Genomic DNA, 15820 nt, shown 5'->3' with positions numbered 1-15820 from the left:
GAGTATTCAGAGGGAGGCAGGATGGTCTAGTGGGTAAGGACCAGAGCTGTGGAGTCAGATAGGTGACCTGGATCTAGGAGATCTGGGACAAGCCGTGAGCCCTCTCTGAGCCTCAGTTTCCTCATCTGTAAATTGGGAACAATAAATAGGTGCTACCTTATTTGGCCATTATGAGAAATTCAGGGAGATGTGGAAAGTGTCTGCATACAAAGCAAAGTTTATTCAATGTTAGCTATTAACCTCCCCAAACAGAAAAACTGTGTAATTCCATTGACAAGATGCTTTTTCTTTTTCTTTGTTAAACACCTACACAGCACCTGGTCTTCCTAGGTGGTTTCCCATCCAAGTACTAACCAGGCCCGACCCTGCTTAGCTTCCAAGATCAGATGAGATCGGGCACGTTCAGGGTGGCATGGTTGTAGATGACAAGGTGCTCAAGAACAGGCAAAACTAACTTAGGGTGACGAAAGTCAGAACAGTGGCTACTTTGGGGGCTACTGACTGAGAGGGGACACGAGGAAGCTCCTACTGAGGATGCTGTATCTGTCTCATATTTTGATCTGGGTGGTGACTACAATGGGTGTACATATGTAAAAATCCATCTAGTTGAGCATTTAAGATTTCAGCACTTAAAATTAATTTATACCTCAATAAAAAAAATTTAGTTACATATGGTTTTCAAAATCTTGAAAAGAGTTATTTCAACGAGTATAAAATTAAAATCTTACATAAGAAAAAACACACACACCGACAGAAATATCTCATTCCTGTCCCCCCAACACACACTTCCTACCCAATACACATAAATGCTGTGCCCAGTACACCCACTAAAACCCGCAACACTGTACACACATAGCCAAGGACCCCGACATTAGCACAAATAGAAGTCACTGCCCAGAAGAGCAGACACACCTGCACTCTCACTCAACCCCACAGCACATCCCTCTTCAAATATAGATGCTTTTCCACTCTGGGTGCCTGAGAACACACCCTACGTGCAAACACACAAACAGACACACATAAACCAAACCCGCAGACCAAAATGACTTGATGGATAGATCTGTGAGTCAGACAGACGTGGATGGGGATCTTGGCCCCATTGCTTCCTCCCCATAGGATCCGGGGTAAGTCACATAATTTCTCTGAACCTCAGTTTTCTCATCTGTAAAATGGGCCCGATAAGATCTTCTCTTATGAAGAGAAATAAAATTAAAAGGAAAGACCATGAGCAAAGCAGCTTCCTGAGGGAAGGAACCGTGTCCAGTTTGTCTCTGAATCCTCAGTGACTCACATCCCGTCGTTATAAGTAAACTTACGTGCTGTCAGTTCTCACCAGCTTAATCTGTAGATACAATTATGATCCCAATTAAAATTCCAACAACGTTTCTGGGAGAAGTTGGCGAGCTGCTTATAAATTTCATGTAGAAGAGCAAAGCCCAAGAATTTTCAAGACACTCCATTAGTCATATTAGTAATACGTGATGGTTAAACGAACAAACAAACAAATCAAATAGCCAGGTGGAAGGAGAAGCTGGGACATTAGAGTGGGAGAGACAGCAGTACAGAGAGGGAACAGCATGAGGCTGAGGGAAATTCAGTTCCTTTGAAGAACTGAAGAAAAGCAGGTTAGAGAAGAGTTAAGGGTAGAGAGTGTAAGAGGTGTGTCGAGAGATGGGTTCAGAGGTCAGCAGAGGCCATTTCTTGCAGGTTGGAGGCCTTGAATGAATGCCACACTAACTGCAGGGCTAGAGATCCTTTGTGCTTTGCCTTATTGGGCACAGGACGTGGAGGCTGGAGGCTGGGAGGCCGGTGAGTCGAGAAGACCAGAGCTTAGTCCTTCAGGAAAGAACACCTCACCCTAGTCCATCCTAGGAGCTGATTTCCCACGGCCCCCCAGAACTCTGAAACCAGGGGGCTGTCACTGAGGAGGTCTGCCCTCCTCCTCACCTTGAGAATTCTGAGCTGGGTGTTCGCAGGGGTTGAGCCAGAGAGCCTCTCATCCTCCCGGGTGTCGGAGAGGTCTAGCCCCGCTCCTCCAAAAGAGGGGGGATGGGAACGAGAGGGTGCGGAGGGCCAGGTGGGCTTAACCTTGATGGCGCACCTGGTGGTCCTGCGCCCTGGCCCAGAAGTCCAGGACGTGAGGCCATCAGGGGTCAAGGCCATGCCCTCGGGGCCAAAGGCCAGAAGACTAGAGAATCCTTGTCCTGGTCCAGCCTGGACAGCTGCACAGCCAGGTGTGGCCGCGGAATTTGCTGTGTCGCCTGCCGGCGCAGCTGGAGCGGAAAAGCCTCCGTGTCAGCGCCCCCCGCCTGGACACCGCATTCCTGCGTGGGGTGCGGAGCACGGGCCCTGAGGCCACAGCCCAGCGCAGGACCCTAAGAATTCAACAGGGGTGGGGGGAAGGGACCCGTGGGACCCTCTGCGCCTCTTTGCTCCTTAGTGGCGTGAGAACCGAGCCAGACTTCCCGTCTGTTAAATGCGGATGGTGCCACTTTGTCTTACCTTTCTCTCAAACTACAATGAGCAGCCAAAGATGAGCATCTTTATTTTAGAAGTAACCATCTATTGTGCGCCTACTGTATGCCTGATGCTTAGTAAAATAAGGTTTCACTTATTTATCCTAGCAATGAAGTTAGCATGATATCATCCTCATTTTTCAGGTCAGGAAATAGATAAGTGAGTGACTTGTCCTAGTTCACACAGGTAATAAATTCTGAATCTAGACTAGAACCCATGTCTGTCTGTGTTCTGAACCAAGGAACCACACGGCCGCTAAACCCTATCAACTGTGACTTGGTAAACTTGCAGAGTGCTGTGATCGTGCTAGCCATTATTTTTGGCACTTCCCAGACCTGGAGGCAGTGTGGGCTAGTGGTTAAGCACTCTGCCTGGTGGAGCATACCAAGCCTAGTTTACATCCCAGCTTTGCTGGATTGCTAGCTGTCTGACCTTGGCTAAGTCACTTTCTTAGTCTCTCTGTGCCTCAGTGTTTCTATTCATAGAATGGAGTAATAACGGTACCTACCTGTGGGGTTGTTGTGGGGAGGAAAAGAATCAAATAAAATTAGCCCTTGAACAACATGGGTTTGAAATGCATGGGTCCATTTACACTAGGATTTTTTTCAATCAATATATACACCACTGCAGTTGTTCAAGGTCAAATGCACAGTGAAGCACTTAGCACTTAGTGAAGGCTCAAAGCTCAATAAAACAATGGTTCTTTTCAGAACCCAGGCATTTTATTCCCAGTTTGGTGTTCCATATATATATATATATAATTTCATAAATTACAAAATGTAACAAACGTACAAGATTTATAAAATATATAGTTTAATGATAGGTTTAAAGCAAGCAGCTATGTGACTACCTCTAGATAATGAACTAGAACATTGCCTACACCCCAAAAACCCTCTGATCCCACTGTCCTCCCTCCATCCTATAGGTAACGGCTGTGCTGACACTGGGACACTCAGTTCCTTGCTTCTCTTTCTAATTCTTCTAATGCTGTTTCAGGCAACAATGGCTCCCTCCTCCCGGGCCTCAGCCCTGTGACTGAGATAGGGGGTCTGGGGTCTGCAGGAGACAGTGGCCAGAGGAGGAAGCAGGAGGTTCCTCAAGGCCACTGGGTGTGGTGTGGGGTCCCCGGCAGCCCCTTCTGCTGCTCTCCTTGATCCCCACCCTCCTACACCTTGTGACCTTGTGCCCAAAATGGGCCCACATAATGAGCAGCCTGGCCTCTGGCAGACACTGGCTTTGCTCAACTGCCTCACCCCAGGGAGTGGCTCGTCGTCCCCTCTGGCTAGAAAGAGAGGTGGCCAGAGGTTAAGAATGGGGGAGGCATTGCAGAGCTGAGCTCAGAAGGAAGGAATTGGTGCTGGGGATGAATACTTCTGACTGGCTGGCCAGGAGCTGTAGACAAAGAGGCCCACCCGCTGGGAGAATTACTGGGCTGCCTATCCATCCTGCCGAACAGAGTGAGTTATTTCACACACACTAGCCAACAAAAGGGCACCTGCTGGTTGCTCTTCCTGGAATGACCTCTTCCCACTGTTCCTCTGGCCAGCCCTGGGCCAGTCCTTCAGACCTCAGCTTAGATCAAAATCATCTCTTTCAAGAGCTCTTCCCTGAGCCTTCCTGTCCCTAAGGGGTCCTCTCCTCACGGCTCCAAGCAAGCATCCTCTTCTTAACCTGTTATCATTCTATGGCAGCATCTTTCAACCTCGATGGACCACAAAACCCCTTTCACAGTGATTTATAATCAATTTCATAATGATTATTTTCTGTTGTTTCTCTTCTGTTTACAAAGAAGCAATTTAAATTATAAAATAATTTCCTTTACATCAGCATATTAATAATGATTCTTTAATTTATTTAACAAAAAAATATATTTTTTCGCATGTTTAGCAGGTGCCAGACAAGGTTCTAGACGCTTGGGATGCCTTAGTGAATACAACAAGCAATGTTCCCTACCCTCTAGAGCTGATATTCAAGTAGGGGAGACAGAAGATCAACAAATAAAAAAAAAAATTATAAAGTAGATCTAAAAAAAGAACTGTTAAAAAAATAAATAAATAAAAAAGAACTGTTGATGATACTCCTAATCCATAAAGACCTTCCATTTTTTGACATTTAATCAAGTGATACAGTTCAATTTACTTTAAAATAGATCACGAGCATTGTCAAAATAGAGACCTCTTTTCCAATAGAAATACTCACTTTTTAAATTCTACCCCAGCAGAATTTAACCTTATGAATCAGTGGCATTAAAATGTAATGCGGTTATAAAGAAAAAAATTCTTTATGATAAGGCAGCAAAAACACATTTCCTTTTATTTCATCTTTAGTTTATATATATTCACGTTCGGCCTGGCTGAAGCACAACTGTAACTTCAGATGATTTCTGTGCAACCATTCCACAAATTTTAGTGTTTTATATTTTTCAAAAAACTTAAACTGCCATCAAAGTAAAAAGACAAAGGCGATTTTCAAAAAATTTGAAAAGCAGAGTGTTATTTGTCCAAGAGAAACTCAGCCTTCGAGATAAATTCTATAATCCCCAAACTCTTGCTACAAAAGTGACATACATATAGGGTTTGCTTATAAAATTACATTCAGGATTCAATAAGAAAATGTAACTTTATTGTAACAGACACATTTTTGCTTCTGGTTCTCCATTTCTGTAGTAAACATGAAGCCATGTGCTTCTATAAAATCTACTCTAAGATTCTTAAAATATAAAATTCTGAGCAATGTTATGGCGCGAACGATTCTGAGACCCACGGAGCCAATTGAGATTAATTATGAGCCGTTATTAGCCGGCCGGCGACTGACTCTCTACCACGCAGGGCTAGAGGAGATCAGCCCCGAGCTTTCAGAGCAGGCAGCTGATAAAGCTCAAGACCATATCCTGGTGGTCTCCTGAACAAGCCAGCAGATTACAGAAGTGGAAGTTGGCTTTTAGCATATCTTTGCCCAGAACAACACCCTTAATTAACAAGTAAATGGATTACAGAAGCAGACATTGGCCATCTACATATTTTATACAATACACTTCCTAAACCACACACAAGCAAGTAGGACAACTTCTGATATCTAAAGATATTTCTTCCCTGTAGCTGACTTAGCTAGTTTGCTCACTTGAAAATTTTCCACCCTTAACAGCAAAAGGTCAAAATTATGATAATTCAATTTAAAATTTTTAAATCTTAAGTGATGGATTTTTAGAGATTTAATGAAAAGTGCTGCTCAGTATTTATTAAACTTTCTCTTTATGAATATCTGCAAACTGACTCTCTTCTTTAATGAATCTGATTCACTAATATTTCAAACTAACATTTTTACTTTTATGTTACCTAAGGTGATATTCTAACTTATCGTTTATTACTTGAGATATTTCTTTAACAAGAAACTCTCTACTCTTCAGTTCCCATAGGAGAGCCAGGAAAAATGCTCGCTTCTTTCATTTACTCGCTTTCAAAATAATCAGTTGATTCCTTCAAAGGTGTCCATTACTTTTTAAAGTACCCTTATGAACTCATGGATTTAAACATATGTGTTTGTTTCCATCCATTGTAATTATTATTTATGCTCAAATTTTCCCATCTTTGGCCTGTGGGAGCCTTTCTATTGGCTCCTGTGCTCTCCTGAAATGAACTTACCAGTCCTTGATAGGCTTATGGCTTCCTTGCTCTCTGGTTTGACAAGATGGTCCAGCCTCAATGTGTACGTTCTGCCTCAAATCTGGAAAATTGTGTTTTTAAAGAGTGCTGAATCTGCAGTTATTAAGGAAACCCACCTATCCAAACATGGGAGGTCCTAACATCTAGTCCAATGCCTGATGCATATAGTAGTTAATAAATGTTGGTTGGCTGAATAAATGAATGATTATCACCCTCACTAGCGTTTAAGTTCCTTGAGGACTGAGACCATATACTTCTAACAAATATTTGTTGAACAGATAAATGAAGGAATGAGAACCAACAACTAGGTGGTACCACTGCAGTCTTGGGCAGGGCTGGCCCTGAAATTTATGGTCCTGTATCACCCTCTGGTGGGCAAGAGTGGAGCATCACCCTACAACGCCTTAAAATCTAGTGTCGTTTTCTTCAAACTATAGATTCCTACCCTTTAGTGAGTTGTAAAATCAATTCAGTGTGACATAACCAGCCTTTTTAATTGAATTTATAATTGGGCAGACAATATCAGAATGCCTTACACAGAGGAGAGGCAAATTCTGTCATGAACTGTCAAAAAGCCATATTTATAGCTATATTTATCTATCGGCATATATATTTTACTTAGTTGCTACATATGTATTTTTATGTGTGTACTGAATCACAATCAGTGATTTGTTGATAAATGTTTAACAACTAGTTCTCTAGAGAAAAATGTATATTATATATGCACATAAATTTATTATAAACTTTTCTTAATATAATGTATAGCACATAATTTACAAATAATGAAATATATGAATACCCTTAATTGCGTAAATTTTATATAGTAAAATAATTCTCATAGAATGCTTTAATTGATTTTTGCTGGACTCTTTTATCCATAGCCAACCTATAGTTTCAATTCAACCATGTTTTGACAAATGGAGTTGCATTCCAATCTAATAAGGCCCTGATTTATAGCACTTGCCAATTTCCCTGATGTCAGGCTATCAAGGTGGTGTCGCCGAACATGGAGGTGGGAAGAGTTGTTCAGTAGCATACTACAGATACAATAGATATAAGTAACCCTGAGAGCATAGATAATAAAATATAGTAAATTAATTGGAAAATGAAAAGTTTTAAGTAATTATTTTGAGTTTGTTAGTCTGTATAATTTTTAATAATGGCCATGTTTAACAATCAAACACAAAGTCTTGAAAATTGAACAATCTACTCTCACAGGCCTGTATGAGTTGGCTCCAGCATACCGTTAAACTCACAATATACGTATGTATTTCCTAATATGGGTTGAAGTTTAAAAAAAAAGATGAAAACTTCTCTAGCTACCTACAATTTTTCAGGTCTGTGTTTAACCCAGTCTTCAGAAATCCAGGGATGAAGTTGTTTAGTCTCAAATGGAAGAAACCCATTTTCTTTCAACAGAAATACAAATCCTAAAACATTCAGGAGGTACATTTTTGATAGTTTCTCTAAGTGATGTCTAGAATTTCTGTCATCATTCTTTCCCTTTTTTGCGGGGGTGGAAGATCAGCATCTGGATTTTCACTGGAGGAACCAACTGACTAATAATGTCCAATCTATTCCCTGCTCTTGTTATGCAGCTTGCTAGGGAGAGTAACAACAACTTATACCTGACAATCTTCAGGGAATACTGATAGTTTCAGATACTATTTATAAGCTACCTTCACAATTTCTGGCTGTGTAGTTTTTATTCCCAATCATAAAAAGACAAACTGATATAATCATCACTAAATTTTATTTTTTAAACCTAACTTTTTGAAGGCCTAGAGACATCTTGCTACATAAGAACTCGGATCATATAAATGCAATTTACAGATATAGAAATCATCTTGAGATAGTTTTAAGGAATTAATACTTTTATGCTCATTAGTTTATTGATTCATTCTGTACATGGGGAATTTAAACATCGGTCCATTATAGGCATAAATCAGGCCACTATTTCCCAAAGGGTGGCAGCTATCCTTGGTATGGGTACATGAGATTATTTAAGGCAAGTAAGGATGATGAACATTTCGATAGAAATGTTTTATTGTAATAGAAGAAATATAACTGGCACACAGAATCCATGATTCCATAGATATTTTTGCCTAGGAGGCTATTTAGTAGGTATTTAAATTTTAATGTATGTTGATTAAAGAAGAATGTTTAGTAAATAACAGTACTGGTATATGGACATAGCAAAAGCAGTTAAGGTGGCTGTAATGGGTTGAATGGTGACTCCCAAAGGGTATGTTGAAGTCCCAACCCCTAGTACCTGGGAATGTGACCTTATTTGGAAATAAGATCTTTGCAGATATAATTAAGAATCTCAAGAGGACATTATCCTGGCTTTAGAATGGCCCCTAAAACCAACAACTAGTGTCCTGAAAAGAGACAGAAGGAGAGACTATACACAGAGACACAGGAAAGAAGGCCACGTGAAGACAGAGGCAGAGACTGGAGTTGTACGGCTACAAGCCAAGGAATGCCCAGGCAGTCAAGAGGCTCCGAGAGAGCCATGGCAGGGATTCCCACTCAGAGCTTCCAGAAGGAACCAACCCTGTCCACAGTGCGATTGCAGACTTGTGGCCTCCAGAACTGTCAGAGAATAAATTTCTGTTGTTTTAAGGCAACGAATTTGTGGTACTTTGTTATGGCTGTCCTAGGGAACTAATACAGTGGCAAAGCAATGACTTGAGATTGGGACATGCTTAATTAGACACCCAGCGATGACAGGGAGTGAGAAGACTTAGCTCTGTGATAATCTGAGTGACTGAGTCTCCAACACCCTCCTGTGATCTCCATTAACCACGCCCCCTCCAGCATTTTCACTCAATACAAATAGGTGTTTTAAAAGTAAAAATAATTTAAAATTTAAATTTAATAATTATTCGACACACTTGTTTTCTAATGAAATTTGATCTCATGTCCCCATATCTGAATTACTATAATGAACCTCTAGTTCATAAACTAATTTGGGGGAAGGGTTCATTCTTTGTCTCCCCATTTTACAGAAGAGAAAACTAAGGCTCAGGCGGAGATGTCTCCGAGAGAGGCTAAAGGATGCTGTGACTACTCCTCTAAGGATCACAGTACTACATTTTCTTCTTCTCCACCTCCAGCAAGTACTCCCACAAGCGCTCTTTCCCAAACCAGAGCAAGACGCAGAGGCTGAGACTGGAACCTACCACACTCCGTGCGCGTCGCTTGTGGCGGGACTGAGAGAAGCCACAGGAGGGAGGGAGGCGTTCCCAGACCTGCGCGCTGCAGACACCACCAATAGCCAAAAGGGGGAGCGCGAGAGTTCCTCAGAGGTGGGGTTTGCGGGAGCCGCGCATGCGCCCGAAGGGAGGCGGTGGTGCCGGCCTGGGCGAAGGGCAGAACGGTGGCCGAGAGGGCGCAAGGAGGCGGACGGTGGCCGATGAGGTCCGGCATGGAGCACCTGGAGCGCTGCGCGTGGTTTCTCAGGGGAACACTGGTGCGGGCGGCTGTGAGACGCTACCTGCCCTGGGTGCTGGCGACCTCCATGCTGGCGGGCTCCCTCCTCAAGGAGCTCTCCCCGCTGCCCGAGAGCTATCTCAGCAACAAGCGCAACGTCCTCAACGTGTGAGTGCGCCCCGGGTTCTCTCCCGTCCCTGCCATAGCCGAGCCGCTGTCGTCTCGTCCAGGGAGCTGGGGGTTAGCTGCTCTGATGGACGAGTCGTTGGAAGGGGAAGGCCTCCCAGTCATGACAGTACCTGCACGCGTGTTGCGACGGAGGGACCCCAGAATAGCTAGTGTCACTAGTAGTTCGTGTGTGCATACCCAAACAAGACAGCCTGAGCATGACTGGGCAGGGAGTGACGAGCAGGGGTGTGAATGTGCGCGCGCGCGCGCGCGCTTGTGTGTGCGCGTATGTCTAGAGGTGCCGGGTGGGAAGGGGAGATGGACCAGCCTGTGTCGCTGCTTCCGCCCAACTCCTCGTGGAGTTAGGAGTTGGCCCTGCCTTGGGGACCTCCTGCCTGCCTGCGTCAGCCCCCACGCCTCCACCATAAGCCTGATACTTCCAGCCTGTGACTGTCCCATCACTACCTGTGAAAGATCTTCCTTCTCACCACTCCCCCACTTCTGAGAGCCTTGTCCCAGCCTCGGACAGAAACCCCACTACAAGACAATCACAGAGGAGTAGAACTCTCCAGTCTGTGACCTTTCCCATGCATCTCCTTGGACTTTCTCAGCCACTCAAAGTTCATGGCTATGGACCAGGAAAGCAATTCCAGCTGGGCCTTTGAGACCTCTCCTTAACTCCACCCACTCCTATTTCTTTTCTTTTTTTTTTTTTAACTCCTGGTTTAAGTTTATTGCACAAAAACACTGTTGCGATGATAAAGGGACACTTTGAAAGATAAAACCTTCCCCGATATGGGTCTAGATTCTTTTTTAGAATTAGTGTCAGCAGCATCTCCTGAAAGTCAGCCCGACTTTGGTTATCTACTTAAAACCCTGGTTTCTCTCTCTAGCAGCTTCATCAAATGCCTGACAGGTCTTGGCTTTGGCAAGATCTTTGCATATTCGTCTCGGAAGAATTTTAGGCAGGCACTTGAATGGTGTCCGAGAAAGCTTTGGAACCCAGGAAAGAGTCATTCTGTCCTTGGCCCACCTTCCTTCCTCACCCACCATGGAGGCTGGGCTAAGAATAGCTTATGAGAGTGGTAGTGGCCCCAAGTCTCTTGAATGTGTGTTTACTGCAGCTGGTTCCCAAGTCCGCCACCTTTGATGAGCTCAGGGGAGACAGACAAGGCAGCTGCTGCTTTATCTGGCCTTTGCGAGCTGAGAGCCAAGTAGCCTGGCAGACAAGTTGCGGTTGTTTGCTGGTAGCCATGGATTCTGGCGTTTTGTTCCAAGCCTCGATGCTAATTCATGGAAGGGAACTAGTGAATCATTGGCTCTGGAAGGGATTTAAAAAGTCATTTGATTCTCTTAGCTCTATTTAGCAACTGAGGAAACTGAGGCCTAGAGAGGTGTGGTAACAAGTTAAGTCAGAGTCAGGATTCGAATCTGGGTCTGTGAGCATAAGGTCAAGTTCTGTTCCAAGATCATTTCCGCCATGCAGGAAAGAACTGTGTTGTAGAGAAAGCATGGGCTTTGGGGCTGGCACACCTTGGTTTAAGCCGTGCTTGCTAGTTGTGTGAGTGTGACCATGTCCCCTTCTCTTCACTTCCACTTTCCTCCTCTGCCAGGTATTTTGTCAAAGTGGCCTGGGCCTGGACCTTCTGCCTCCTCCTGCCTTTCATTGCCCTCACCAACTACCACCTGACAGGCAAGGCTGGCCTGGTCCTGCGGCGGCTGAGCACCCTGCTTGTGGGCACAGCCATCTGGTATGTCTGCACAGCCATCTTCTCCAACGTTGAGCACTACACGGGCAGCTGCTACCAGTCACCAGCCCTGGAGGGGATCAGAAAGGAGCACCAGAGTAAGCAGCAGTGCCACAGGGAAGGAGGCTTTTGGCATGGCTTTGACATCTCAGGCCACTCTTTCCTACTGACCTTCTGTGCCCTCATGATTGTGGAAGAGATGGCTGTGCTGCATGAGGTGAAGACGGACCGAAGCCACTGCCTCCACACGGCTATCACCTCCCTGGTCGTCGCCCTGGGCTCCCTGACCTTCATTTGGGTGTGGATGTTTCTGTGCACGGCCGTTTACTTCCATAACTTGTCCCAGAAAGTATTTGGCACCCTGTTCGGTTTGCTGGGCTGGTATGGGACATACGGATTTTGGTATCTGAAATCTTTTTCCCCAGGACTTCCTCCCCAGAGCTCTAGTTTGAATCTGAAGCAAGACAGTCATAAGAAATAAAAGAGAAACAAAGGGGTAACAGCAGGACAATGGCTAATATATTTTTCACTTATTTTTCTTAGTTATTTGACTAAATTATTGATCCTACTTCAGAGAGGAAGCTTGCCAGGCAGTTTTGGTGGGTGACAGTGTAGTCTGGGGAGCAGGTTCAGTCCCCAGACTGTTCTTAGTGTCATCACCCTATGTCACAAGCACCACCATTCCCAGTCAGGCACTTTTTGTTTCTGGCAAGACTTGATCTTAATCTGGACCGTCCCTTTTGTCTCTAGAGGGCAGAGCTACGGCTCAGTTAGCGGACAGAATCAGGAAGGCCTCTATTGTGTGGCCGAAGGGGAGGCCAGGGCCTCAGGACTCCTCTCTGCGGCCATGGTTCTCTCCCTGACTCGAGTTGTCTTTTGTTTTAATGGCTGTTAATGCTGTTATTTAATAGTGTTTCCCTCTGGTCAGTTTTGCATAAGCATTTATTTCCAGCAGGGTTCTTTATAAAACAACCACCCGTTGCCTGAAAGACATTCTCTTGTTTTAGTATTTGTTTCATTCGTGGAATGTTAAATATTACAACCGGCTTGTGACTAGCTACCAAAACAGTTAAACTGGAGTGCCTCTGAGACTGAATATTGGATGATTTTATGTAATGAACATTGGTAATTTTTCATTCATGTTGTCTATTATATATTGGCGTTTGAAGCAATAAGGTTACCTTTTTTCTCCTTTCTATATTGAGTGAATGCTGTGTAGTTTTTAATAACAACTATGGCATTTGTTCATTGTCGACAAAACTCGTGAAAGTAACTCACAACTCCACTGTAGCACTTTGGCACTTGTGTAGATTACTTTGAGTTTTTTTTAGAACACTAACTTACTTTTTATAAACCAAACTCATGGTATTCAATTCCACCTCATGGGGCTGTTCTCTCTGTTAAGAGTGAAACCAGAGAAAGTAGACATTTTAATAATAACGTGATGAGTTTTAAGCTCAGTCACAGTAATTTTTACAAAATGCATAATTGCGCTGAAACTTTCCTGATCACATATTGGTATAGACTGACCAGTGCTTCAGAGTCATATGATAAGTACATTGATCAGTTTGCTGTGGCCCAAGGCGTTTTTACCTTTTGGACAAGATTATGACAAGTCAGAAGTAAAAGAAAATGTCTTCCACTGCCTTCGACAGCAAGAAACTAACCTGCTTGCAAAGATACTCTTATCAAATGGTGGGGCGACTTCGGCCCCACCCTTCTCTTGGCTGCACCACCATCAAAAGCAAACCAAACCTGGGCCTTTGCTGCTGGTCTTGAAATCAACCTTTTCTGTACCCTTTGCAGCATTTCTCAGTCCCCGACCTTGTCATTCTGTGGTCTTCACTGTGACAGTGCTGGGACGGGTTAGAAACCCTGTCACCTCCATGTCCCCAGAGGCACACTTATATTCTGTATGATAAGATACTCCCGCTCCTCCCCCAGGCCATCTCCTTAAACCTTTCAAACCAAGTCCCTGGCATTTTGGATAATCATCCTTGGAGCTTCTTTGATGCCCCCCTCTCCCCCTTCCTCTCATCAAGCCTGATAATAGCATTAGCTGATAAGCACTACCCTTGACTGGCTTAATTCAAGCTCAGATTGTTTCCTTGAACTCTGGAAAACTTTCAAGGTACATTATATCTCATATAAAGATGTATTTAAAATATGTAGTTTGTATCCTCTGTATCCAGTTGAGCTGTAAGTTACCTGATATTGATCAAAGTGAGGCATGATACCTTGTACCCAAAGAAGGTGGCAGAAACACCGGCAATGAGATTTCGGAGGTGTCACCATGGTGCTTTGGGAGCATTGGCATGATATGATGGCCTCATGATTTTTGTGTTTTTTTTTTCGCCCTCTGGAGTGGAAGTGGGGTGGAAGTGGGTGTGGGGTAGGTGGCAAGAGCTCGTTTTAGGGATCGAAATCTCTCCTAAGTTTCATGGTCAGCACCAAAAGGCAACAAGCACAGGATGACTCCAGGAGTTCATTTGTCACAATTAATTCTCTAGACATTTCTCTCATTGGGTCTGATTCAGGCTCAGCATTCAGTTAACTCTGCAGAAAGTGTCCTTTCCTGAGCCTCGCACATTGATCCATCTTCCACCATTTCTTGTTCATTCTTAGCACCCTTGCCTTTCTCTTGAGAACATGCCCTCTGTCCCTATTTGAGACAGCATGGCAGAGCTGGAAGAGTTTGGGCTTAGGCAAACGTGAAATGTGGGTTCAAATCTTGGCACCACTCCTGAGAGCTGTCTGCCCATGGGCAAGCCTCATTTTCCCCATCTATCAAATGGAGGTGATGCTGTTAGGATGAAGGGACATGATGCATGCAAAATGCCCCCCCGCCATGTGCTTAGCAGGCAGTAATCCCCCACCCACTTTTTCTTGACTAAGCCTTAAGAACTTTTTGGCTCCTCCAGAGCAGACAGGGAAATTAACACCTTTTGAGTGTCATTTGGGGTCTGAGTCTCCTGTTGAAATAGTCTTGTATTGTCTTTTGAAAAGTGTCTGTTGTCCCTGGTGCTGAACAAGAGGCTTTTGAAGGTATCCGTGATCACAGAATACTGCCATGCTTGTTTTGCCTCTCCATGTTGAGGTTCATTCACAGACGCCTCATTTTCCATGTGCATCTGTCATAGTCTGAGTACCAGATTGTATTTAGAGAATGGCTCTTGCCACTGTTATATACACACAGATCGTGTGTGTAAACAAGCAAATTAAGTAAACTGGAGATAAATCCCACATTCCAGCGTTTCGTGTGTTCCTTTCTAATACCTTTAAGGAAATGCAAAACCAGTAAAGCTCTGCCCACTTTATGAGAATGTAATTCTTTCTTGAGCTCTTTATTATATATAGGGTATTTCATGGCTGTAGTTACTCTTCCTTTTTCTCCTAAATCCTGTAAACTAACTATACGTTTAGTCATATATTTCTTAGCTTGATTTACTCCTTCCCTCGACCGTATCCGTGTCTGAGGGTCCTGAGGTCTGGATCAGCCTGATTTGGAGCAGTTTTCTTGGCAGCAGAACAGGTAAGCCTTATGGAAGTAACACCGAAGAGCAGTTACAGAGTTCACTTGGACGAGGTCATCTTTGAAAATGCCTCGTAGCCCTGGAGGCCTGGACACATGTGAGGGCTTTTTCGTGCCGTTTGGCGCCCACTCATTTGTCAGCCTGACCTGCTTGGCACCTCCAGGGAGTGTCTGTCGCAAGCTAAATGCCTTGGGTTCTGCCCCTGCTTTTTCTGCTTTTCTTCGTGCCCTTGAATCATTCACCATCCCTGAGTCTTAATTTCCTTATCTGATAAATAATGGTAGTGGACTGGATGATCTCACCAACTCTTCTACTCTAGTCTGCTTTTCTGTTCTGCTTGATGAAAAATTCTTCCCAAGCTGGTTATGACTTTTATTTTAGGAAACGACATGAAAAGAAACTCCCACTCGGAGCTGATGCGGCAGCGGGGTTCCCAGTGAGTGATGAAGGAGCCTAACTCTGGGTGCACTTTTTCAACCCCCCTCCCCCCGCTTTCTCTCTGCAATGTAGTTCAGACCCGACTGCATAGGTTCACACGGACTTGACGTGGAGAGCTGAACCTAGTTCCCAGAGGAATGAACTTCAGAAGCATTTTTAAAAAGTCTCCAAAATCCAACCATTTTTTGATCGTCGTTAAGGAGAAAGTAGGTTCTGTTAAGAGAAATGCTGTATAGGATAGTTACCTTCATAAATTGTCCCAGAAACCCCTAACACAGTCCGGCAAGTTTAAACGTTGAACATACACAGCATGGAAAAT

The 15820-nt window shown here is 44.0% G+C and overlaps 1 protein-coding gene and 1 pseudogene across 1 annotated transcript; one reads left to right on the top strand and one right to left on the bottom strand.

Moving 5' to 3' along the window:
* Positions 1-305: 305 nt before the first annotated feature.
* Positions 306-424, bottom strand: LOC120604006 (uncharacterized; annotated as a pseudogene).
* Positions 425-9524: 9100 nt separating this feature from the next.
* FITM2 (fat storage inducing transmembrane protein 2) lies at positions 9525-14775 on the top strand. The gene is made up of 2 exons (XM_039864386.1): positions 9525-9782; positions 11396-14775. The coding sequence occupies exons 1-2, from the start codon at positions 9598-9600 to the stop codon at positions 12009-12011; spliced, it is 801 nt and encodes a 266-aa protein (XP_039720320.1). The 5' UTR covers positions 9525-9597; the 3' UTR covers positions 12012-14775.
* Positions 14776-15820: the final 1045 nt, after the last annotated feature.

Source organism: Pteropus medius, unplaced genomic scaffold (genome assembly GCF_902729225.1).
Source record: "Pteropus medius unplaced genomic scaffold, Ma_sr-lr_union100, whole genome shotgun sequence".
Classification (NCBI taxonomy): domain Eukaryota; kingdom Metazoa; phylum Chordata; class Mammalia; order Chiroptera; family Pteropodidae; genus Pteropus; species Pteropus medius.
This window is presented reverse-complemented; position numbering and strand designations above follow the sequence as displayed.